The 26,362-nt window shown below is 41.7% G+C and overlaps 1 protein-coding gene across 8 annotated transcripts in view; it reads right to left on the bottom strand.

The window, feature by feature from the left end:
* The window catches only part of MYO5A (myosin VA), a 97,986-nt gene that overhangs the window by 53,531 nt on the left and 18,093 nt on the right, over positions 1-26,362 (bottom strand). For all 8 annotated transcript variants that reach the window (XM_072934093.1, XM_072934095.1, XM_072934097.1 and 5 more), the window contains exons 2-5: positions 24,788-24,898; positions 23,576-23,747; positions 18,115-18,259; positions 1,289-1,445 (exon numbers count right to left, since the gene is read on the bottom strand). In XM_072934093.1, the coding sequence (XP_072790194.1) occupies positions 1,289-1,445; positions 18,115-18,259; positions 23,576-23,747; positions 24,788-24,898 (585 nt within the window). The remainder of the gene's footprint in view (positions 1-1,288; positions 1,446-18,114; positions 18,260-23,575; positions 23,748-24,787; positions 24,899-26,362) is intronic.

Here is a 26,362-nt window from a genome sequence, read left to right as displayed (position 1 = left end):
ACTGCTGCCGCTGCTCCCCAGGGCACAGCTGCCCCCAGCCCCTGGGGAAGCTGCAGCTCCAGGCAAGGCTCAGCTCCTTGGCTTCCTCCCATGCTGGGCATTTGGAGGAGTCACTGCCCAGCACAGCACAGCTTGTTTTACCCCACAGAAGAAATTTCCAAACACCACACAGCACCACAAACCAGGCACAATTACCTTGTGACAGACACACACAACTGTGATGGGGCAGCTATAGTTTGAGTATCATGAACTCCTCACGCCAGGAGGAAAGGAGGAATAAAATACAGTTCATTTTTAAAATACCTGAGGAAAAAAACAATGGCAGCATTTTGCATTTCACATTTCACTGCATGCACTCTATTTACTCATGATCTTTCACACTGCAGAGAGATGCCCAACAATTAGCAAGGCATGACTATGTGTGTGCATATGGACAGAATTACTTCTCTCCAGAAATTTCCCCAAGACTTTCTCTCTGATGAATCATTTCTTAACATAGTTCCTTTACTTCAGCCACAACTTGAATCCACATATGTAGGCAAAGACATGAGATAAGTCTAAGAAATCTTTTCTGCTTGGCTGTGACATCAGAATTAGTGTCTCCTGAGCTTCCCAGAGAACAGAGACCCTGAAGCAGGAGGAATTGTACATGTCCTCTCTAAGTCTATTGCCAGCACGTGCCTGCTGAAGCCAATGGCTTTGAGACTTGACTACAGCTGGTTACAACAATTTCCAGAACTGAAACATGAGTCTGAGCTAATTATAGAAAAATTATGTCTTCTGATGTGTTTTTTTTCCTCTGAAATAAATGGTGTGCATCCCATGCAACACTGTTTTCTCAGTCTCTCTTTTCTAATTTTATTTCCTAAAATTTAACATTTGCTTTACTTCCTTTCAGAGTACAATCTACTGTGTGATGTACATATTTGGTGGTAAGACCAACAGTTTATCCTCTTTAGATACACACCAAATCAGTCATCTCCAATTGCATATGGCCAGCAGTCTGGGACCTACCAGTTACAAAGCTGAAGCAACTTAAAGCAGTATTCACATTAAAATTACCTTATGTGAAATATGCTAGCAATATTGAAACATTACCTCCCATCTTCTCTCAGTCTTTTATAAATGATGCCTAAAGCAACTCCTTGTAATGGATTAAACACAAGATTTTAATGTCTATTTATAAATGTTTTTAAGAAGTAGGTATTGCTCTCTCTGTTGAATGCTTGTGCTTGTCACAGTAATGACTGCAGCTGGAGGATGGGGCGTGGACCAGCAGCTCTCTTACCTCCATGATGGGGTTGGAGGCCAAGACCTTCTCCTCGACATTGGCTTCACTGGCAGAGCCACTGACCGTGGCGAAGTACCTCATGGCATACTTAGCAGAGACAGTCTTTCCAGCTCCAGACTCCCCACTGACAATGATTGACTGATTCCGCTCGTCTCTGAAACACAAACACAATTAATTCCCAGCTGTTCTCTCAAAGACACTGATCTGTGCTCCCAGCTTGGCAACAGCCCCTCCACCATGAATGTCAGCAGTGCAGCATAAGGTGAGTGCAGGTGGCAGACACAAGGCAGGTACCAGCAGCCTGCCAGGCTGCCTGCAGCAGGATGCTCCTGCAGGATGGATGCTGCTGGGACAGCCCAGGCAGCCAGCAGAGCTGCTTTAGGGAACCATGGCAAAGGATCTGTCACTGCTATTCACTACGTGCTTCTGCACTGCCTCTACCCAGAGTCTGTGGTACAGTGCTCCACTAAATTGTCAGTGGTCATTAGTAAAGATCATGAATGCCATCTTACAGAGGGAGGAATCAACAGCAGAGTCAGCCACAGAAACCTTTCGTCCCTCTGCTCTAGTCACCAGCTTATCCCAGAATTGTTCTGAATCTGAAAAACTCAAGCATGCCTATTCAGGACAGAGATAACAAGTTCTGGAGTGAAGACAGTCCCTTTGTTGTGAAAAATTTTCTTCTCTTGTATAAAACAATTTTCTCTCAACTCACAGAGAAGTCTGTGCATAAACCCAACTATGTAAGTAAACAACACACTACAAAATAACACAGAAATTAATATTAATAGAGCCTGAAGCTTTTAAAATAAAGACTATAGGTGCTTTATAAAGCTTTGACATTTTCAAAGCAAATTAAGTTTCAAAAAAAGGTATTTTGAAGTATTCCTATGAGTTGGGTAAGCTTAATCCTATTTTACTAACGTGTAAAGAAGCAAAAGGAGGAATAAAACTTTCCCCCAGAGCTTTACAGAGCTGGGGCTGGAACACAGAGAGCATAGCCAAGGTACAGACCTGGCTGTCCTTACAGCACAGGAGCTGTGAGTGACACTTTAGGCACCTCCATGTTCAGGCAGCACAGTCTGCAGGGCTGCCAGTGGCATCAGGAAATGTGCAGGGAAATCAGACATATGCATGGAAAAACTACCTATGGTTTCTGTAGCCAAAAGGCCTGGCACAAGATCTGGATTCTGCTTCTGGGATAATTAAAAAAATCCCTGCTGATGAAATAATGAAGCTGTTTATCAAACATGTATAAATTACATGTGTTCCTTTTCTGTGTTTGGCCCATCCACCTCAGTCAAAAATTGGTGATTTTGTCTCAGACTGGTGTTAGGTGTCATGCTTGGTATCCCAACAGAGAACCAGCCCCAGATGGACAGGATTGTGTGCATGTCCCTCAGCATGGCCTCTAATGCACCATGGCCCCAGAGGTGAGAGCTCCTCCTCCTCCTCCCTCTCCCAGGATGATGCCAATGCTTGTGATAACCCCAGAGGTACCTCAGACACCTCGGGTGCCTGGCCAGCCATTCCCACCTGGCAGAAGAATGGTGACCAGCTCTGTCTCCCACCCTGGAGCTGAACACCATTCTCACCAAATCCATCTGGTCTCCCCTGATTTGCTGTGGTCTCTGGTGGAACCACTGACCACCTGCTGCACCCAGCAGGACTGGGCTGTATGGTCAGCTATTGTAAACACAGGCAAACCCAGTGGGAAGAGATGATGATGTCAGACTCAATTCAGAAGGCTGAATTATTTCTTTATTATAAATATGCTAAAATACATTAATATACTAAATAAAAGGAGGATACTAAAACTACATACTACTTTCTCTATCTCTAACTCCAACACAACTCGTGACCCTCTCTCTGAGTCCAGCCCCAGGTGGGCTGGATTGGCCATCAGGCTCAAACAATCCTCACCAGAATCCAATCAAGCACTCACTCCAGGTAAACAATTCTCCAAACACATTCCACATGAGAAAAACAAGGAGCAGAAATAGAAATTGTTTTCTCTTTCATTTCTCTCTGTGGACCTCTAGGAAAAATCCTGAGAGGGAGAGAAATGTGCTTGCCACAGTCAGGGACACAAACGTCACCCATGCTGACCTCTGCTTCAAATCAAGCCAATTTAACTCCAGCAGATAAGAGGACACTACAAACTGGACAAGACCCCATAATAACCATTGAGTTAGGCCCAGTTAATCACCTGTGGGCACAGGCTCTGGGTAACAATTATTTACAGACTTCTCCTGCAATTCTCAAGGTGCTGCCTATCTTCAAAAACAATGGCAAGTCCTCAGATAAGAGCACGGCTCCAGCACCCACTTCATGCTGCTCAAAGCCACAGGCTGAAGGAGCCTTTGTCACCCATCCCTGGGAGAGCCAAGACAGTATTTGTCTACCCAAATTCAGGTACCAGTGGAGGCAGATTTTCCACATTTTGGTAAAAATAATTTACTTGGAATGGCTGCATGCTGCTTTACATTTAATAGCAGAGTGTTAAGAAGATCAAAGCAACCTAATTTTCTGTTCTCAGCTTCCACGTACCACATGCAATAGGTGTGAATGACTGCAGCACAGCTGTCACATCCATGCACAGCAGGCTGTCAGTCTCAGTGGGAGAGCCATGGGAAAGCAGAAGTGTTCAGCTGATGGCCCAGCCCAGGTCACACACACCCACTGCCAGAGGTGCCAGCCTTGCCCAAAGGCTCACCCCTCCCTCTGAATGGACCTCGTGTGACAGTGGCCACCAAGCCTCTCTGCAGGATCCTGAGGGAGGTCTGTGTGCCTGGGATGGCTTGGAGTAACAACAAAGATTTCCAGCTGGAAAATGAAGAAGAAACACTCTTGTTTCTTCTCCATTCCCCCTCACAGAGTTCACTCATGGTAGCCAGAGGTGTGTGGGAGAGAGCCTGTGGTTCAGGGAAGCTGCAGGAGTTTTATGGATCCTCCTGCTCAAACAGAGCAGCAGCAGGATGCAGGAGAAATCCAAGAAATGCCTAAAAATGCACGTCTAAATGGGACAACTAGTAACAAACAATTTTCCTCTCCCACAGACAGTTCCTGCAGTGAGTCAAAACCAACCACTTCTTCATAGGATTGGCACCATTCTCTCTTGTTTCCTCCTGTGCTCTTTGAAACAGAAAAAAGAAACCCCCATGTCATTTGAAAATATGAAACTTCTGGTCTGATTGCAGGGACTGCCTAGCACAGGAGATAGGCAACAACATAATAAGCTTTTCATTTGTAGATCACCAGCTGCTTCATGTATTAAATATCATTAAATCTATGAAGACTGAGGAAGCTCTGTGAAATGGATCCTCTGATGGTTAGGATTTTTTAGTTCCCAAAGTACAAAAGGCTTTCAGAAAACCAAGGAATGCAAACTCACTCAGACTTCTGACAAGACAGTCAATAACAACCAAGCTCTTTTGCCAAGAAAATACATGGAAATAAAGATGTCTCATCCTAACTGTCACATTCCTGAAGGACATGTGTGGGGCATGGAAAACACACACTGGTTTTGCAGTCCTTAGTGTCTTCTCAGGAGTTCCACTTTTACAAAGACAGTAATGAAAAAATGAGTTTGAAATAATTTCTCCTTAAGAACACTATTGCTAATTAGCCAGAGCTTCTTTCCCCCATGTCATAAGATATGAAGGCTGCTCTTCTGCTTAGCACAACTCATGTGCCCAGGAATAAGGGCTCCATTATTACATTCCTTCCTAAGCACATAGACACATACACATTGCATACACTGGCCTGGAGAAGAGAGGGCTTGCTCTGTGTGAGCTGCAAACATTGCTGCTGTCCCTTCTGCAGGGACTTTGTGTCTGCAGCAGCCACAGCCAGCAGGACCAACAAAGGGCTCCCTCACTCCCTGCCCCGTGTCCTCCTGCCAGCGCCCCATCCACGCTCAGGGCAGCTCTTGTCTGCCCCAGTACATTAATCCATTGTTCTGCTTTAACACACTGCACTGCCCATCCTCGAGCTTATTATTCTTTGTGCTCCTTGGCAGAGAGAAAGGAAAACACAACAAAACGCCCAAGATCCCACTGGAAGGGGAAAGGACAGCGTAGCACAAACCCAAACAGCAGCAGGGGATGCGCTCTCACTGCCACAGCCCAGGAACACCTGGCTTAGGGACATCCTGCCACAATTCAGGCAGATATTCCAGATATTCACTCCTGGAGGAGGTGCAGTGGTCCTGCCAGGCAGCTGTGCCAGCCCAGCACAAAGCTCTTCAACAACATAAAACTTTAAAGAAAAAAACCACCACATTTAAAAGGAAAATAACAAGTAAACTAGCATCAAAGCCCCTTGGATGATGTATGAAAATGCAGTGAGAATTATTTTTTATGATTTGGTATAAGCAGTGGTCTGAAGAATAGCCTCTGTTTATGTCAAATGAAAATTTCATATTCAAATTAAATTCATATTCATTTTTTCAAAGGAAAAAATCCCCAGAAAACAAAAGTGACACCACCCAAGTTCTTTCTCAGATATATACTACACCTTTAGAGTTATTTTTAGTTAAATCATTAGCCCCTGACCTTTGACCTGACATTTTAAGAACTTAACATGTCGCCAGTTAGGAAAAAAAAAACTGTAATTACAACTTTCAGCAATGAAACAAGTAAGTAGGGCAACAGCTTTCTGTGTGACACCTCTTTGGAGCCAGATGCCACATTTTATGCAGTATTTCATCTTCCTGCAGTTTTTTCTCTGCATTAAACACATAAATAGATGATTTTAAAATTACTTCTGAATGGAGGGAACATTTTAATTATGCTCTTGCAAACAGAAATGAGGAAAAGCAATCTGGGAGATGAGAGGTGGAGGAGCCCTCTTTCCCCCAAAGGCAGACAGCAATCAGATCCCAGCACACAGAACTACATCACTGTGATGCAATATTAAGCCAAATTATCTTGAAAAGATAAGACTGAAACAGTTTGACTGGGAGCAATTTACCACTCGTGGAAACACCACATAATGTTCAGGCATCAGTCAGGATCACATTCAGCTTGTGCAGCTTCTGAACAGCAGAAGAATAAAGGAATGACAAAAGTACATTACAAGTGCCATTCTGAGATGACAGGCCCAGACACTTCACAAGCTGAAATGTGAAATGATAGGCTGAGATCGCTTGCAGCAGCAGAGGATTTTGTTCAGACCTCTTGTATATAAATTCTCTCAGGCCTATACTTTGGGAATCATGGGAGGGTAACAGCTATTTCTTGATAAATACGAGAATGAGGATACACTGTGCAACACCTAACTGGCAATGTAAGGCATTCTCTATCACAAAAAATAATGCACAACCATATTTCTGCATAGGCTGGTAACTTCTACAGACAATTTTACTTTAGCTACAAAATTTTGTTGACAGGCAATATGTTCATGAGGAAATTCACTGTCAGAGTGCCAAAGTTGAAAAGATGTAGTCTTATCTAGTTCCTGGAAGCCTGAGATTACAGCCTACATAGCAACAGGGCTTCTTATGCTTTGAATAAACATTGCAAAATGTAACACTGAAGATAGTTTCTGCTCAAAGAGGGTTCAGCATTGAGGAAGACAGAGTGATGCAAACTGCCTTGAGAGACCTTACATACAGAAAAGGGTTTTGCAGATTATGAATGAAATTATAACGCACAAGAAACCAGCAAGTGGTTTTAAAAACATCACCTTGCTCTCAAGAGGTGAAAAAACCCTTTGTTGAGGATGTGCATATATCTTAATGCAATGCTTTTAATAGCACTGGCTACTTGAAATTTTCTATTCTATAAAAATGTACAGTAGATGCTTTCAGAGGAGCTCAGTGTGGAGGAACTGCTACTCTCATGAGGGCACAGCTGTCAGATATATTGGAAGCAGGAGCAAAACTCACTGGGCACCTCCAATTTGTGCAGAGTGCTGCAACAAGTGACCAATCATTGACAGCTGTCATTATCCAGGACAGCTTGTAACAATTTCAGTTGACCAATGGAAAAATTGAGGCAAAAATAGAAAAACCATTGTAATAATTGAAACATCAAAGTTACTAATATTTTTTCAAACAATTTTCAAATAATTTTCAAACTATTTTCATTCAAAATTGCACCCACTTAAGCTACTTCCCACAAAAACCAAAACAGCTTACTGCATCAGACTCATCACTTCTACAGTAAACTGTCCAAACAGATCAGGATAATCAAGACATGCAGACTGAAAAATCTGTACAAATACCTTTGTTTAACTTCTTCCTCTGTATCAACTGAAAATCTCTCTCTGAGGCAGGAAAACAAAGTTTAAACCTCTCTATCAATAAGCATTTCAGAGAGGATTAAAGAAGCCCACAGCTATTCTATTGAATCACCAAAGCACAACACTCTTTTGTGCTTTTTTTGCTTCCTATGACTGATGCATTGGATATATCACTTGATCTTGGCTTTCAGACTCATGACTCCACAGCAAATAATGTTAAATACATGCATATAAGCACACCCCCCACACAAAGATCAACTTGGGAAAACAAACAAAAGGAATACAGAAATTATTGACATCAACCTCAATACTCCTATCAATCCATTCCTACCCAAGCTACCAGCGTCTCTCCCTGGAAAAAAATTGTATCATTAACAGCTGATTTGAAAAGATTCTGAGATGGACTTTGAAATGCTTGCCTGTGATGAACTACTTCAAAGCTGAATAGTCTCCACGTCATAACACAGATGAGATTGGCAGAAAAGATCAAGAGTGCAATATTCTTAATATATGAAGAAGAAAGCAAATAACAGGGCAATTTAATGAGAAGAACATTAGTACTTAGGTTGCCTTTGATCCTAAATCATTTATGTTTGTTACCTTGAGGACACTGCCAAGGTGAAAGATGTTTTTAAGGAAGCTTCTTGTCAGGGTGGTTTGAAGGTCACCACCTCCAGGACATCTTCCCTCCTCCCTGCCTCAGTGCTAAAAGGTTAATGAATTAAATCTCCTGGGTTTTCTTTTTCTCCCTTTTTTTTTTTTTTCTTCCCCTTGTGGAGTTGCTACTGCTTTATTCTTTTTTTTTTTTTTTTGAATAAACTTCATTTTTATTTAACTCAAAACAGCACAGACTGTTGCTGAAGTGATGCTGTGATCTTCAAAAACTAAAACCACCTACTGCTTGAATGCAAGTACACAATAAATAGCTTTAATTTAATCTAGCAGTGAGAGTTCGGTCTTCTTTATATCACTACTGCTCTTCTACTGAAGGTCCATGGTGACAAGATAGACTTGTAAGCCTGAAATTGCTTTACATTTTCAAAACAGTGAATTTTCAGTTATCAAAATACCTGACATAAACTGCCAGGGAAGGAACATTTGGGATAGAACCTGTTCTCAGCACACACACACAAGTACTACTAACACCAGTGTGCATCACGCCCATCAAAGACAGAGAAGGAACTCAGTGCTTTGCCATCCCACAGCTGAACTATGGCAGCAGGAAATCCAACCCAAGAAAATAACTTAAAAACTAATGACATTGCTGAAAGGTTAGATAGGAGTCGTTCTGAAATGCTGGCAGGTTTGAAATCTTGCTGTTCTTCCATCAGCTGCAGCCTCTCTGAGTGACACAGGATTAACTAAGGACCAACAAAAACTTAATTTAAGCTATGTTTCATGGTTTACGACTTAAAGCATTTCCAAACCTCTCAAGGATACATGTACATATATGCAGCTGACATGATTTAGTGTCTCCAGCAGTATAAACAAAACTCTGACCAAAATAAACATCCTATTTTTGCAAGCAATCTCTCAGCATCCCCATTGTGTATTTGTGACAGCCTATGACCAAAATAACCTGCAGTATCTACAACCAGAACATTCACAGATCTTTGACAGCATGACTAAAAAAATCTGTTTAATAATGATCATTTCCCTCACCATGAGGCACTGGTAACAAAGCCAAAATAAATGAAGTTTACCCAAAGCATTTAAAATAAATCAGTGTGAAAGTGCTAAATATCACTATAACTTTATATATGTAATTTATTGATGTTCCCAAGTAACTTAGAAGTACTGCTGTTATAGGAATCACAGAATCAAAGAATAGACAAATACATCTAATACTCCACATATTCCAAACAGCTCATTCAGTCTTGGAATAATTACACACAGAAAAAAAAAAAAAAAAAAACTCTTTTCTTGTGAAACCCAGCAGATTTCGTCAGGTATCAATATACAGCCAAGAGTTCTCTGCAGTGTTGAATGTTTTATGAGCTTCACAGAAAGCAGCTTGATTAATGCCTTAAGAAATGTAGGAAGGACCTCCCCAGCCACAGGTGGCTAAAGGGAGCCCTGTCTCCAGGAGACTGGCATCTCCCAAGGCAGGAAAGAGGATGCACAGCCGACAAATGCAGGCAGAAGAACAAAGCACCAGAAAAACAAATTCATGGTTTAAGATTAATAAGGTTTTCCACAACTCATCTGAAGGCTCACTAAATAGGTCTGATTTAAATAAATGCTGAAATAAATCACGTCTCATAAAATTACCAGTGACTGTAAACTTGAAACCAAAATATAGCCTCATTTTTTTTCCAGGACACTCCTCTTTTCAGCACACAGTGTGGTTTTGGAGTGATAAAAGGATTTGGCTTTTTCTTGCAGGATCACCAGCCTGTCCTCTCCTCAAAAGCTGCCCTCCCAGTCCCCTGCCACAGTAGGTCCCAGGTTCATTTTTTGGGCAGCTGTGCTCCACTTTTCTGTGATGCTCCACTGTTACAATTATTCATTTTTCTAGAGGACCAAAATTGCTTCTCCACTTACCTTAAAATAAAAGGCAGCTGTAAAACCCACCAGTGCTGGGAGGTATAACATGAGTCAATGCAACATATTTAGCTTCACCTTTGCCTGAGGGCAGTGCTGTGTGGCAGCAAACAAGGCTGTGCATGCTCAGCTGCACTCCTTCAGTGCAAAGGCCTTTGAAACTCAGCCCAGGGCACGCAGCATCTGCTAGAAGCCATTATAAAACCTGGCAGCTCTACAAACCCAGGATTTGCTTTTCAAACAGAAGTAATTTAACTGTTCAATAAATAAATAAATAAACCAACAAGAATTCATTCAGCAGTTTTCTAATGCTCTTGGACTGATGGAAAGCAGCAGCAGCCAGCTCTGGGCTGCCTTCCCGGCACCTCTCACACTGAGGGCAGGAGGCAACATCTTGCCCTTCATCAACCTTCTGAATAAACTATTTTAATCACAAAGTTCTTCACAGCCTTAAATCAATTCTGTTATCCCATTTCTGGATTTGGCTAGTGGCCCCTTAGAATGGGAAAGTTCTCCTGCTTTGTCCTCTTACCTTCCAACTGCTTCCAGCCCACGCTGCACAAGCACACCTTGCCATTTTCTCTGCAGCTGCTGAGCTGCTGTCCCTGGGAGGTCACCTTCCCTGCAGCCAGGCAGACCTGCTAAGGGCTCTACCTCACCCTTCCCTTCCCAAATTTCCCTCCTGCAGAGCTGTTTGAACAGCGGGCACAGCCCCCTGCCCTGCGGAGCCCCGAAGCCTCCAGATTCACCTGCACTGGCACATCCCAAAAGGTGCAGCCTGACACAGATCATTTATTGTTTCCACCCTCCAAGGGCTGGTGTGTGTTCTCAAGGCACAGTCTGTAAAACATGCAGAATGTGCAAAGCACTGGGTAAGCAGCAAGGAGGATTACCAGAGACTGAAGTGCTCTGAACCACTCTGTAGAGAAGGGATGGGCAAAGAGACAAAGAACACAAAAAAAAAAATTAATTACAAGTGCTTTGCCCCAGAAGCAAGCACAGAACAGCAGCCACATTTCTGTGTCTGTTCCACCTTCACATGCTGTGTTCACTGGTTTATTCTGACTGCCTGAATCTAACAGGCTCTGGCCTGACACATCCCAGTCTTCACAGATGCCACACATTAACAATTCAGAGAATTCTTCAGCTGCAACCTTGAGTCACAACAATTGCTCCTGACTAAGCAGTTAAGTCTTAATTAATTCTTTGTAAAAGCATTCACTTTTAATAAGCATCAGTCCAACAAACCATGTTCTTTAATCTCATTTCTAAATATATTTCCAGTCTAACTTGTTTCTTTTTAAGCCCAGCAGCATTTCTCACTGACATCTTTAGCTGCTGGAGAAAAGAAGATGCTCTGAGCACAGGGTCAGTGACAGGAACCTCAGTGCCTGGGACCAGCTCTGGGCTGATCCAGGCCTGGCCACAGCACACCACCTCTGCCATGTCTTCTACACAAGCAGAAATTGAGACCCCAGTATTAGAGGAGATGGGCTTTGGCAGGGCTTGTAAAGTGCCTGGAAGTCATGGAACCCTCAGTGAAAGCAAATGTTGTTAGGAATAGATGTTACCTAGCACAGAGACCCCTTAATGCTGCAGGAAATGAGGGTGTGAAAAATGTGGCTTATTGCCATTTTGTACACTGACAGCACTGAACTGAACTCCACTGTCAGTTACATACCCTATTCTCACAATTTATTGTCAAGCTGGTGTCTCGAGTCATCAGACACAGGACCAGGATTTCTGATTCAGGGCCTCATGCTCTGCTTTTGCCACCTTGGTGAACTCACCAAAGCTGCCCTTCCAATCCCCATGTCTGCTTCAACTTATAAAATGGAAGCAGTGATGCTGATCTCTTCTCTCTCCCAAAGTAAAGAACTTTGGCATCTACTCAAACATGCAAAGCAAAGATGAAATAATATTATTATTCACAACCTGAATTCTCATGAGTCTACTCCAGCTGCAAACTCAACCACTCCAAAACAGCCCAAGTTCTTAAGCATCTTTGTTCTCTTCAACGTCAGCTTGGTAAGAGCATTCTGCAACACTCTCACAACCAGAAGATGTATTTTTTTTTTCTAATTAACAAAATGCACCACTTGCCATTATAATTACATCCAGGAAACACAGCTCTTGACTGTAAAAATGTCAAAAGGTGAAAATATAATGAATTGTCAGCAACATCTCCCAACACACACAAATGAGGAAAACTGAGGTCAGCACATGACAGATTGCACTCAGAGGAGCACAGAGATGAGCCAGCACTCTGCAGTGATGTATCCAGGGATTAATCAGAGGTCACTCCTGAAACAGTTTAGGAAAGCTCATTGCTTAGCTACCAGCAGGACACCTCATGTGAACTCCAGCTTCAGCTACAACCACACTTAACCCTTTTGTGGCCTAAAAACAATCACTGCTTGGACATGCAGTCCCTTATGTCATACCAAGTTGATTCCCCAGCTGCCATCTTGTACCTGTACATCATAAAATGTCAGGCTCCAAGTATGAGAAACTACTCCAAAATCATCTCATCAGAAAAGAAGACTTTTCCCTTTGCATTCTAACACCGGGGCCCAGAAATTGCACCTCTTTTCAAGGCAGATATTTAACTCAAAAAGTCCTGTGTCGTGGCCATAAGGGGAGGAAGGCTTTGTCCAGCACCCACCACAGCAGGCTCTCATCCCATAACTGGATGCAGATCTGTGACAGGCTCTTAATCATCCCTGCCATGACTTCCACCAGGGGAAAATACAGTATCCATTCCTCAGACACTCAGAAGCAAAGCAGCAGCTGATCAAACATGCATTTTTATAAGAGGACAACATCTTGGGATGCCTGGGATAACTGGAGACTGTCAGTAAAGATGCTTTCAAAACACCTACTCAACAGTTCACCAAGCTTCCTTTTGAACAAAAAATGATAGAAAAATATCTTCCTGTAGGTGAAAGCCATCAGACACACACAGAAAAGCTGACAAAACAGAGAGGCAGCCTGCTTATTAAAGGTAATTTAATAAGAAAGCTACACAGTACCAGAAAATAAATCACTATACTTTATCCAAATAGAAAAAGCAAAATTTTGGAAATTGATGCTTTAAACACTGTTGTTTTCCGCTCTGGCATTCATTAAGATTTACAGGGATCTCATCAGTATGCAATTCTGTTTGCAGAGGTTACTTTCATCTTAAAAGATGCCAGACAACTTCACTAATTAATCAGAAGAAAATCTCAAAGTTAATTTATTAAATTGAATTTGCTGTATCTACCATCAACCACAAGTAGGATGGAACAAATCAGAGCAACAAAGTGCTGATAAAAAAAATGCATTATCTTAATTACTGCAATATACCATCACTAGGCATGGGAAAGAATCCTGTGAAGGAGTGATTTTTCCCTGATAATGTTAGGAGACTGATAATCATATGTCTCATACATTAACACAATTCTTAACAGTTATAAGAGTATAATCTTCAACATCTTATTGCAAACCACAGAGTTAAAAATTTATTGAATATTCTATTGACTATTACAAAGAAAATGAGCTGCACCTGTTGACAGTTATGATTCCTACAAAAGTTGTAATTGAAAATAAAAAATAAAATGTTTGGCAACTGAAGCTTTGCTTCAATTTTCATAGTTACCAAAGAAGGGTAACTGAAGACTGAACTTGGGTTTCGTTAACAATTTGGAAACACTGACATACAAAAGTGGCATGAATTGCATGCAGCTCAAAGGAATCAACATATGCAAACACCCACATGCGGACATTGAGGTTTATATTTCTGGGACAAAAATATATCCTTCAATAATGATTTTCTTCCTGCTGCGTCACTCATCCTACTTAACCAGTCCCAAACCCATATATATTCACCCAAATGGAGTGAGCCATCCACTGCATGGCTGAGGAGAGCCCTGTGAGTGCAGTCCCAGCTCTCTCCAAAAGAACAGCTTGTTAGAGCTGTACCTACAGAACCAAACACTCTGCACAAAAGTTCTGTACCTACAGAACCAAACCACTCTGCACAAAAGTTCTGTACCTACAGAACCAAACACTCTGCACAAAAGTTCTGTACCTACAGAACCAAACCACTCTGCACAAAAGCCACATGGACACATCCCCAGCCAAATAACAAATAACCCTGCTCCCTCCCACCGGGACAGTCCCTGGACAGAGCAGGAAACCTGCTCCAAACCCTCACAGTCTGCAGGTTCATACAGCCCAAACCAATGCAGTTACTGATAAGGATGAAGCACTCAGAGCCCTAAGCCTAACACACTTTAAGTGCAGCTGTAAAACTAGATCATTGCTTATTTTAGGCACAGCAGAGGAAAGGTGTCTGAAACAAAGCTGTCAGTGTGTGCAGAGCAGCAGGAGAAGGAGAGAGAAAAGGAAAAAGGTACAAAGACAGATGACAACGGAGGAAGAGAAGATAAAGGGGCAAAGGAAAGAAAAAATAATCCAAAATGAGATTAGTCTTAAGAGCTGTGCATGTTTTCCTGCACTGAAAAAGACAAGAAGCTACCAAGCACACAGTACCACTTATTTTACTGTTGGCTATGGGTAAAGACAAGCCACGCTCCTCCCCACTGGGAACTGGTGACAGAAGTGCTGCAGGAAGAGGCAATAAGGAGGCTCAAACAGGCCCAGCACTTCCCAGCAGCAGGCACCCATCACTTGGCTCCCACTCAGCAGGAAATGCCACATGCAAAGGTTTCTTTATGTGCTGCTTTACACTGACATTAACCCCAAGCAATTGCTGTGTATCATTTCTCGTGCACAAGCCAGATGTGAGCTCCATCCCTGGCACTACAGTGGGCAACATTTCTGCACTGTATTTCTTCTGAAAACACAATGCAAATATTGAATCACTGGCTTTTCAGATTTCTGCCATGGGGCTTTTCTTTGGCTGAAGAAGGCTCCAGAGATGATTTAGTTAACCATGCACGTGGATGGAGTTTCTCAGCTGCAGCAGATGAAGCAATGAAGCTGGAAAGAACCAACTCTAAATCACTAAATTATAAATTAACAAGAAGACCTAAGGAATAAATATTTAGAAGAGTTCACTGAAGCCTTAAGGATAGGAGCATCATGACTAATTATTCCAGTGATCATTTAAACATGGAGTTACGGAAGATCAGAAACAAGAGAAAAAAAAATCTCACCAATTACACACATAAATGCAGATTAATGCCATATAAGTAGCTATTACATGAATATGCAATGCACTTATTAAAATGTTAATACAGCAGTCACAGACAATCTGATTTTCATTTTTAAATAGTCAGCTGCAGAAATATAAAACTGGAGTTCTTTTTCTCTAACTTCATAATTCAGAAGTAAAAGGTGATTTGTTCAGAGTATAAAAAACATCAGTGAAGGTAAAGGGTAGGATTTAGTAATTGTAAGCAGCAATAGAAAACTACATTCAATTATCAAAACTGGTATGTTGTAATGACAGGAAAAGTCCATAAAAACAAGGTAAAAAAATCCCCAAAAAAATAGAAAAGGAAATAAACATTGAACAGCTAAAATAATTGTTACTTCAGCGTAGAGATTTTTTTTTCAGTTGCATTGTGTGCCCAGATTTCATGTTGCAACTATGAAAGTACTGTCAGTCATAAAGAATAACAAATTGTTTATAACAGAGAAACAAACTAATTAATTAAATAATTCAGAAGGTTTATTTAAGCTAATCTCCACAGTCATACAATTTCTCATTACTTGTTCCAAAAAGAAACTCCTACCACATCTTGTTTGTTGTTATTCAGGACAGCAGAACTGCCGGAGGCTGCAGTCAGAGCTGAAGACAGGTAATTAATGCAAAAAGGAAAAGCCACAGAGGAAACTGGAGCCAAAATCTCAGCCCCCCGAGTCTGCCCATCAGCAGGGAATGCCACTGGTGGCAGACAGACATCTCTGCTGCACACAGGGCACAGGTGCTCCAGCACCTTCTGATATTTCAGCAGCAGTACGAGGTGAGCCCACTTCACTCAGGGGCTAGAGTCAGCCTGTGGAGACAGATCCCTCTCCCACCTCTTACTTCCCCTGGTTACTATTAAGAACAAAAATTCTGTGAATTTGGATGACAGCCATCACTGACTATAATTTTAGACCACTGTACCAAGCCTCAGACATAAAATAAGGTTAATAAAGTTTTATTTTGTACAGCTTTTAGAGGGACTTGAGAACCAAGTCTGTTTAAAACCACAATGATGAAAGAGGCATGAAGAAGATGTGACTATCATAACACAGTTTTGCCTTTGTATTTCCACACCAGATTATGCATCTATTTTCTGAGCAGAAAGGAAGTAAGGCAAATATCTCTGCCATTCAACAGTGTGGGTGTAGAGCTGTCCTGGTTTCAGCTGGAATAGAGGCAATTTTCTTCCTAGCAGCTGGTGCAGTGCTGCATTTTGGAGTTCTGGGAATAATGGTGACAGCACAGTGACACCTTGGCTGGTGCTGAGCAGTGCTCACCTGCAGGCAGGGACATGTCAGAGTCTCAGGCCCTGGCAGGTGCACGAGGAGCTGAGAGGGAGCACAGCCAGGACAGCTGACCCCAGCTGGCCAGGGGATTTTCCACACCCAGGATACAAACTGGGGGAGGTGGCTGTGAGCAGCTGATGGCTGCTGGGGGAATGGCTGAGCATTGGTCAGCAGCTGGTGAGAAATTTTACTGTGCATCACTTCTTTTTCTTGGGTTTTACTCCTCTTTCTCTCTTTCCTTTTCATTGCTAGTACTGTTGTTGTTATTATTTTGTATTATTTTACTTTATTTCAATTATTAACCTGGTCTTACTTCAACCCATGAGTTTCTCTTCCCCATCCCAGTGAGGAAGGGAGGAGTAAGCCAGTGGCTGTGTGGTACTGAGTTGCTGTCTGGAGTTAAACCAAGACAAGTGTATTTTTGAAACACTGGCTCTTTTGCAATTACCCTAAGTCATGAAATTTAGCGCTGAACTGTTTTATTTTGAAATTATCTTATTTCCTGTGTATTGCAGATCACTGTATTCAGATGTGCACGTGACAAACATTTTATCCATTCCATTCATTTTATCCATTCTATGCATCCACCAGTCTAGTTCTTAAGGTTCTTAAATGAACAGATAGCTGATTTCAAACATGAAGATTTTATAATTCCCAGCACATTCTCCTCTTGCCTCCCTCACTTGCAGTATAGCTTAAGGGCCATCACAAATAATCCAGAGATTTTTCAGTGTTTTACTTGATTAATTTCATCATGAGCTTCATTACCAACAAGGAAAATGATACCAACAGCTTGAAGCTAAGCAGTGAGGATACCAGGGAGCAACTTGCCAACCAAAGACCACACAGCAGCCCAAAAGACTTTATCCTAGAAATGAAATATTTCCAAAGCTCCCCTAACTGCAGGCTCTTGGGGCTGCCAACCACTGCCCTTGGGTGACAAATTCATTTTAATGCAACAGCTAACAAAATGAGGATTTCCTGCCCAGCTGTTGCAGTGTCCTTAGAGACTCAGTTTCTAAGGACAAAGAGCAATCGTCCCTCTGCTCCCTCTTAATTCCAGTCAACAGCAGCCACAGGCAGATCACGTAGCTGGGACATTTCTGACACAACCAGGAGCCTGTAATAGCACTCATAAACCCAGTGATTCCTTTTCTCTTGTCAGTATCACATACAAGCACAAAGCAGCTGAGAACCTGGCCCTTTTCTCTTTAATAATCCACTGACAATTAAAAATACCTCCTAATTTTGCTAATCAAATTTAAAAAACAATCATATAAAGCACAGGGCTAATTTTAGACCTAAATACTGACAAGATCTGTGGTAATACCTGCTAAGTGTCAGTAGCCATGATCTCCATGGCATTTATAAAGCTTTACTGTTCACTAAGGCAACTTATCCCCTTGTGAAACATACTAAAACACTGGCTAAAAGAGAGATATTGCAAAATACTCCACAAGCTATAAATTAAAGAGAAGAGCATTAGCCAGAAACTTTGTTTTATTCCTTTCAGGAAAACAGTGACTTCAAGACTCTGGTCTACAAACCTGGCCATCTGCTTGTATGCTTCCTCAGCCACTGCAAAGATATGTGGATCCATATCCCCCATATTTTGGCCACTGTAGGCATTGATGATATCTTCTCCATAGATAGGCAGCTGTTCATAAGGATTTATGGCCACTAAAACAATACCTACAAAGGAAATTAAACAAAAGGAATGATTAATAGTTGTTTCAAAATAAACCCAAGCAAAAATGGTTTCAACATCAGCTATTGTTCTAATCTTTCCAAAAATGTTAAAGAATAAGGTCATGATATTACTGATTTCAACAGCTATTTATTCTGAATAAAGTTCTGCACGCACAAAGTGCCACGAGTTTACTTCTCCCCTGCTTTGGTAAACACATCAAGGATAACATCTTACCTTTTCTTTCTATCTTTCCCAAAGCTAGCATGCACAATCCAAAGATATTCAGAATGCGCAGACTTTAAATACTGCCTGTTCAGTACAGTGACCCAATGAATGTACATTGTATTTCCCCGTGTTTTACTCTGAATTTCCAGTGACACTCTCATTTGTGGTCTCACTGACTGCCAGTTTGGGTATGTGCAGCATGTTAACCCTTCAGCTGTTGTGAAAAACTAACATCCTCAGTTTTTGCAATAAGCAACAATGCATAGACACAGTGTAATTTGGGTTCCAGGGCACCTCTGCCAATCAGGCAGGACAACCTCCTGGTCAAAGGCATCAGAAAACCAAACAGGAGACATATTTCATAGGGCTGACAAAGAGCAGCACCCATTCATGTCAGGATGTCAGGAAATTAGGCAATTATAGCTCTAGAAGGCACCAGAACACCCTCATCTGATATATCTGAGCATGTACTCACACCTCCCATTTTCTAGTTTTTCCATAACAATTAAATACATATCTGTTTTTTTAATACAACTGGTCACTACAGCATTTCTAAATTCATGCCATTCTTTTACTCTCCCTGCACAGGAAAACTTAAGTCTTAACTCTTCACAAACTTCCTTGCAACAGATAGTGAGACCTCAAATGTTTTTGGGACAATTCTCCTTTTCATGAGAAATGAGGATTGTTCTACCCACAGGAATAATCTGACAAAGATTCCTTGTAACCGTCTCTCCTGCAGCATTTACAACAGGTAGGGAAAGTTACCTGTTCTGTGCAGGGGGGGAAACACTGATCAGTGAGACCCAGCTGTGACAGGCACACTGTGCCCCTTTGACATGGCAAGTCCTCCTCACCTTGACAAGGTAATAAGGGGGAAAAACAACCCCTCTAATTTTAACTCTGGACATTTTAAAAACAGAATATCTTATTCTGTGTATGTATTTTGGTGCCTAAGTGTGCCAATGCAGCTGGAGATGGCTGCACAGTGACTGCACCAAGCACGCTTGGACAACCCACCCCTGAAAACCTGCCTCAGAAGCGTTGCCATAGCACTCAACTTGCTTCTAAATTTACTCTGAAATTCACTCTTGCACACACAGGCTTCCTCAGTGCTGATCCCAGCTCTCTGCAGATTACAGTCTTGTGATGTCTATCGAAGAAATTTTCCATGGAAAAACTGGGAGAAGGGAAATGAAAGCACCTACAGTCTGGCACTGCTGGGAGCATCAACCAATTTTTAAACCCTTTCATGCAGCCATAGATCAAGCACAAACCATAGCAAAAACATTAAACAAGATGTTTTAGGGAGAGATCTGAGAGACCTTGATCTAATTCCTCAAATACAAGGCAAGTTTTATGTCTCGACACGCCCATGTGAGGAGACTCGGTGTTTTTCCATCAGCCACGACTTTGCTGAAATGACTCAGGAGCTCCAGTGAAAAATCTCTATAAACATTTATGCCAAGTTCTAATGCTGCATTGATGAACCAAAAAATCAGAGTAGGGGTTAGGGACAGGAAGCAACCTCAGTACTACAAGACTCAAGGAATATTTTGAGTGCCAATTTTTAACATCTGCCCTTAGAAAAAGCAGTAAAAAGTGAAATACAGTGCACCACCGAGCTGAACCTCTCAGGCCTGCAAGTCTCATCAAACAGACATTACAAAAATCTGAGTGAGACTTCCGACAATTCCCTCCTGCTTTTGGTTACGCTGGCAAAAATAAACCCTTGAATTGGGAACAAGCAGCCCCATGACAAGTCTCCAGCATATTAAAACATTTAACTTCAATAGCAATCTGTAAAATCTACAAGCAACTACCATCTGGAAATAACCAAAACAAGTGAGTTAGGAATTATTTGCCTTCTGTAGAACTTGGAAATCAGTCTGCCTCACAGGGCTATAATCCAGATTAATTTACATATAACTTCTCTTTATCTCTGCTAAATCATATTGCTATTTTAAGAAATATGGCCTTTCCTAAATCAGATTTATGTGTATTTTTGTTCTTACAATTACACTAAGTTGAACTCTGGCTACTCTTTGTGCCATTCTTCTTGGTATATGCCCAAAGTAAGCCTATCTATTTCTTATACCTTGAACATACTCACCCATCTGTGGCCAAACTGGACATAAACATAAGCAACTTATTAATTTTAATTTAAGTTTGCTCTCCGGCATAGAAAGCAGTATTTTTTTACTAATCTGAACTAACCAGCAAGATTCACTGAGTTTTCATCAGAGCCGTAGCAGTTTTTCCATGTAAGCATTCAAATTTTGCTTTCTAACTTTTCAACTTCCCTCATTAATTCCTCATTTCACGTTTCCAACAAGCAAAGTTATAAATCACCTCTGAGTTGCTGGTGAAAGGCTGACTTGAAATTAAGAAATCAGCAGGTTTTCTGTTTAAAAGTTTAAATTACTTCAAAGTGCAATTTTAAATAACTTAATATTAATTTGACATATTACACTGAGACAGCATGGTTGAATTCATTTCTAGGGCCCTGGACAACTATCCATCCATGCATTCCTGTTCCAGTTCTACTGTTGAGAATATTGTTATATGATTCTCTCGATGGATTGAAGTGGTTTTAGTCTCCTTTGGGCTGCACAAACTGGGTTAGCTCAAACCACCTTCCCAGGCTATTTAAACTAACCTGGCTGAGTGAGAGTCACATTAAGGAGGCAAATGCAGCCCCCCCTGAGGCCGAGCTCCAAGGCAATAATCTTTGCAGAGGGGAAGTAACCTGCAGCAGGATGGGAACTAATGGAGAAGTGTTGCAGCATTTCTGAGAGAGAGAGAGGGCATGATTTATGTCTGCAATGAGATTTGAGCTACTCCAGCCTAGGCCTCAGATCTGGGCCTTGTGAGGCCTTCCAGCCTGTGGCGCAGTTAGAAATTAAGAGTTTGTGGCGCAGTTAGAAATTATATTAAGGTGTGATAGGAAGCACTGGGCTGTCTGGGTGTGAAGTAGTACAGGTTTATAGTGTGAGGTTTAGTCCACCTTAAGACAAAGACAAACAATGTTAGCTTGCCAATGAGAGTGCCTTTGTAAACTGTAAATTATATAGAAGTGTATATAAACATCTCACTAATAGACGGAGAACGTTTGATTAACCATATTGGTTTGGCGTGCGTTTGTCCAGTCCAGTTTTCCTGTCTTATGAGGAAGACTTCTCCTGGCTTTGGAGAAGTCTGAAAGGAGGATGTCTGTGGCCAAAGGATCGGGTTTTTAGAGGCTGACGTGCCAACTCTATTTTGCTCAGCCTGTAACACAGCACAGACCTGCCTACATCCCAAGTGAATAAATCCACACACCACGTTCCTCAGCAGCGCTGAACCTCTGACACCTCCTTCTCTCTGAGCACCAGGAACCCCCACACTGCTGGCTCCACACATTTCTGACAAACATCCCAGCAGCTCCCAGAACCACTTGAGTCTTGTCTGGAAGCAAACCAGCCCACCCAGCTCCAGGCCCTCTGGCACACCCAGCCATGGAGAGCTAAAGGCCTCCCAGCCCCACGAGGAATGATAAAACCAGCCAAAACCACAACTACAGCTGCACTGGGGAATACTTGAAATGTACCTTTTTCATGTTTTCCCAAACACAGGGAAAAAACCAACAGACAACACATTCCTTTTGAAAGCCTCTTACATGCTGCTCAGCACAGAGCCTGTCTGCAAGCAGCCAGGACACAACCCAGACAGACTTGTGGAGGGGGTATGGTGGTGGTAGGGGACCATGAAACTGAGACTGAAAACCCCTTACAAGCTCAGGCCATGAGGCTCCAGTTGTACAAAAGCCTTTTCACACAAGAGTTTTGCCAAGGGGGCACTTGGGGAAGAAGCACAGATCATGTCTGCACTGGGGAACTGAGGCGGTTTCCAGTGCTGGGACCACAGTGGGCACCCTCAGCAGGGGCTGCCCAGAGAGGCGTCACTGGAGATACTCAAATACCCAGATAACCTGAGCTGGTCCAAGCCCTGAGCAACCTGATCTGGTCAGACTTCAGTAGGAAGATTCACTGAAGACTTCCAGAGGTCTCTTCCAACCTAAATTATTCTGTGCTCCACCTGCATGGCTGGATGAGCTGCAGTGTCAATCATCACCCACTCCTATGGGAGTGAAGTCTGGCTGCAAGCAGGGGGTGGCAAAGTCTGAGCCAGTCCCCTGTGGTCTGGTCACTGACTGGAAACAGATGTGTCCTGCTGAGCATCTGCAGATTAGGAGCAGCCAGAGTGAGCAAAATGTGGTAGGATGTTAATGCCTCTGTCCATCACAACATGTTTATCATGCTGCTCGTCTTATTGACTAGTTATGTTAAAAGAAACATATGCACATATAGAAAAAAAAGCCCAGAAGCATCAGATCTGAATTCAAGCCTAAACTACCACACAGTGTTTATTTTTAAAACAGACCATTCAGTTGCAATTTTGCACTTTATCATAAAGTGATTGTTTAAGTAACTCTCCTCCATTTTGGCCATCTGAAAATACCACAGGCAATTACAAGTTTGGGTAGCCTCTGCTGTGAGTTAAATGTTATTTTTAAAACCAAGATCAATTTTAACTGGTAAGACAAACCATGGCTCATGAACAAATTCAGTTCTATCGTTGCCCTGATTGGAAAAACATGAAAAAGAAAATAAACTGATGTCTTCTAAAAGAGATGGAGGAGCTCAGTGCAGGGGTAGGCAATTATAGGTGGTTCCACAAACTCACTAAAGAGCAAGGCCAGCCCCTACATCTGCAGTGTGTTAGCCTCCTCCCACCTAGCTCAACCTGAGCAAACTTAAGGAGAACACCAACCAGACAGGAATCCCACTGTGAAGCAAAAATTGCTGAATACATATTTTATAAACAGATTCTATTGGGGAGCTAGAGGAACACACAGTGAAGTCAATTTTCTCTGAACCTCAATATTCTCCAGTCCATTAATGACCACATACATAGTGATTTCCCTAAGAATAGTCCAGCATGCCCTATCACTGAAAGATTTTAAGTGAAAGGCAGACATATCAACAGAGAACTTTCCTTTTCCTGCCCAGGGCATGCTCTGTAAAGGCTACAGTGTGGAAGACAGTACTTGCCACAGTAGGTGTAGATGAGTTTGGAGTCTATGAAGCGAACTTTGAGGTTGTGCAGGACAGCAGGTTCGTGCAGGTAGCTGAGTGCTGTCAGGTCATTCTCACCAACCAGGATGTCAGGGTTCCGCAGGGGCGGCAGCTCCTTCGTCTTCGGATCGAGGCTGTACTCCAGGTCCTGAAATCACATGGACACACTTCAAACAGCTGCTGCCTATGTTTCCTCACTCAGCTCCTCCAGACCTTCCTCCCAGCAAAACATAAAAGGTAAAAAAACCACAATGCACGATTGTGATTTGAGTTGGCAGTTCTTTCTCCAAAAACATCATTTAAAACTTCCCAGAGGGGTTTTCTATATGTATATAGACACCAACTCTAAAAAGACATCACCTTTAAGACTATTACTTAAGTAAACCCCATGCTTTTGCTGCCGTATCTTTTTATTAAACCAAAATATGCTATATCAAAATCCAATCAGCTTTTCCCTATTGTTTTCCTCTAGAGTGGAACAGGCAGGAGAAGAAGATTCCCACCAATCTATAACCAGCTTCATATGTGGTAACACAACATGGGAACGTTGGCAGAACACCATGAAGAACACAAACACTGGAAAAAATGCTACTTGGAACTTTTTTCAGATATAAATTAATCTCTAAAATAGATGTCCTAATTGCATCTGTCTCTAGATCTAAAATCACTTTGTTTACCTGCTATTTCCATGAAAAAAACCTCAAAGGACACGAGCTGTACATGGACATGTCATCATTTCTCAACACAGTACAAAGCATCTCCTTTGTAATGCTCTTAATCCTTGCCTTTTTTATCTTTATTAATTTTCTGTTGGTTATGTTCAGCTTAAAAGTCACAGCTCTTTCTCTGCAACACTGTTCTCCTAGCAACCCCGTCTCTCTGGAATAGCAAACCAGGGCTATACATTTAATGGCCTAAGTAGAAAAAGATGATGCCACCAACATAACAGGCAGAGGATAAAAGCAACTGCTTTTTAATTTATTTAAAAAAAAACAAGGCAAAATTCACTTTTGTAACTACACAGTAAAATTTATCACACCAAAAAAATGCTGCAGGAAGTGAGTGGACAAAACCAACTGCACACACCTAAATACAGATATATTTTGACAGTAGAGCTTCCTGCAATAGGAACATCAGACTCTGGTGGAGAACAAGAACTATCAGCTTACAAACAATACACAGGCTTACCTTGCCATCTTCAAGTCGAAGCTGAAGGACTTTATCTCCAGGTTTATAATCTTTGAGGAGTTCTGCTGACTTCCACACCTCCTCTGGATCAGGGATCCAAACCCTGGCATACTGCAGTATAACAACAGCAAAAGATCCGTGAGCTTTGCTTGCACTATAGTTAAATCGTTGAAATAAATGACACTAAAATGATTTTTTTTCTTTTTTAAATACATGTTTAACAGACAAACCCTTAAGCAAGAGGCAAGTTAATTAGTACATCTGAGGTGAATAACTTGTTCTACTGATAAATGGCTGCACAAGCATAATTTTATTGCCTACACAGAGAGAAAAAGGCATTTTCCATGCAGAAGGTATTCCAAGATACACATTCAATGGTGAAAATCTACAAAGTTAAAAAAAAAAAAAATCAGCAGAAATATCAAAAATTTGGCTATCCAAAAAGATTACTTGGAGTAATTCTTTTGAGTAGGTTCTAAATGCATTTGTAGCATAATATTACAGGGCCATTTTTGTCTTCTTTTTCCCCAAAGAGAATACTTCAGCCCATCTGTGTTAATTTAGGCAAAGCTGCCTGATCAAGTGTCAAAAGCTCTCCCTTTGTAGTTACAAACACAGCTAGTTTAAAACTGATTATATTTAGAATGCCAAAAGAAAAAGAACCTGAAAGATTTGGTTGAAAAGGCCTCCAGATAAAAGAAAAAATCCCACAACAAACCAGATTCCCATTAACAACCATCTTCATACAAACTTTATTAATAAAGTGACCCAGTGCAAACATATGTTTTCTTTTCAAAACCAGCAAGAATATTCATATTTTTCAATGAGTGAAAATACAATTGCTACCTCATATTCAAGAATCAATTAAAGCTGTATAGAAACCAGCTGGTCACTTACAGAGTGAAGTGAACATGCAAATACACACATGAAAACAGCTCTTGAGTAGAACAAGGAAAAGGCTGTCATATTTTTAATATGCTCGAGCTCCTGAAGCAATGCTCCTGCTATGCCTAGAGAGCACTGAGATCACACCACAGCCACACCTTTGCAAACAAAGCACCTTCTTGGCCCTGGAGGTGCATTCATGCACCTCATTGCAAAACATTCTCAGTCCACTAACTTATTTCAAAATAACTATTATGTATTTGTCAAAGCATGGTATTTGATGGCAGAGAAAACTGCATTTGGTTGTGCAGCTTCACCACCTAATCTCACACAAATTCTTTATGTATAAGGGTTTTTTTTTCCCCCTTATTGACCCAATTTTCCCACTACAGAAAATTAGAAACTGCTTGTTTCTGCTAGGGATTTTCTGAAAGACTTCATGAAAAACTTCATATTGCTTTCTTGTTGCAAGAAAGGCATGATAAAACATGTTGAGCAGCAGTCTGGGGAGCAGGACCTGTGAAGCCCCAGCCCCTGTGCCAGGGAGGCTCAGTGCCTGCAGGAATTCTCAACTTCAGGAAGGAATTTGTTTCCCATCCCTGTGATCATCCTTAAGGACACTGAACATAAGTAATTTACAACAGCCTAAATCAATGCTTTTACCCTCAACACCTGGCAGCCTTCAAAGCA

Source organism: Taeniopygia guttata, chromosome 10 (genome assembly GCF_048771995.1).
Source record: "Taeniopygia guttata chromosome 10, bTaeGut7.mat, whole genome shotgun sequence".
NCBI lineage: Eukaryota > Metazoa > Chordata > Aves > Passeriformes > Estrildidae > Taeniopygia > Taeniopygia guttata.
The sequence above is the reverse complement of the archived record's forward strand: the minus strand, read 5'-3'. Positions and strand labels throughout refer to the sequence as shown.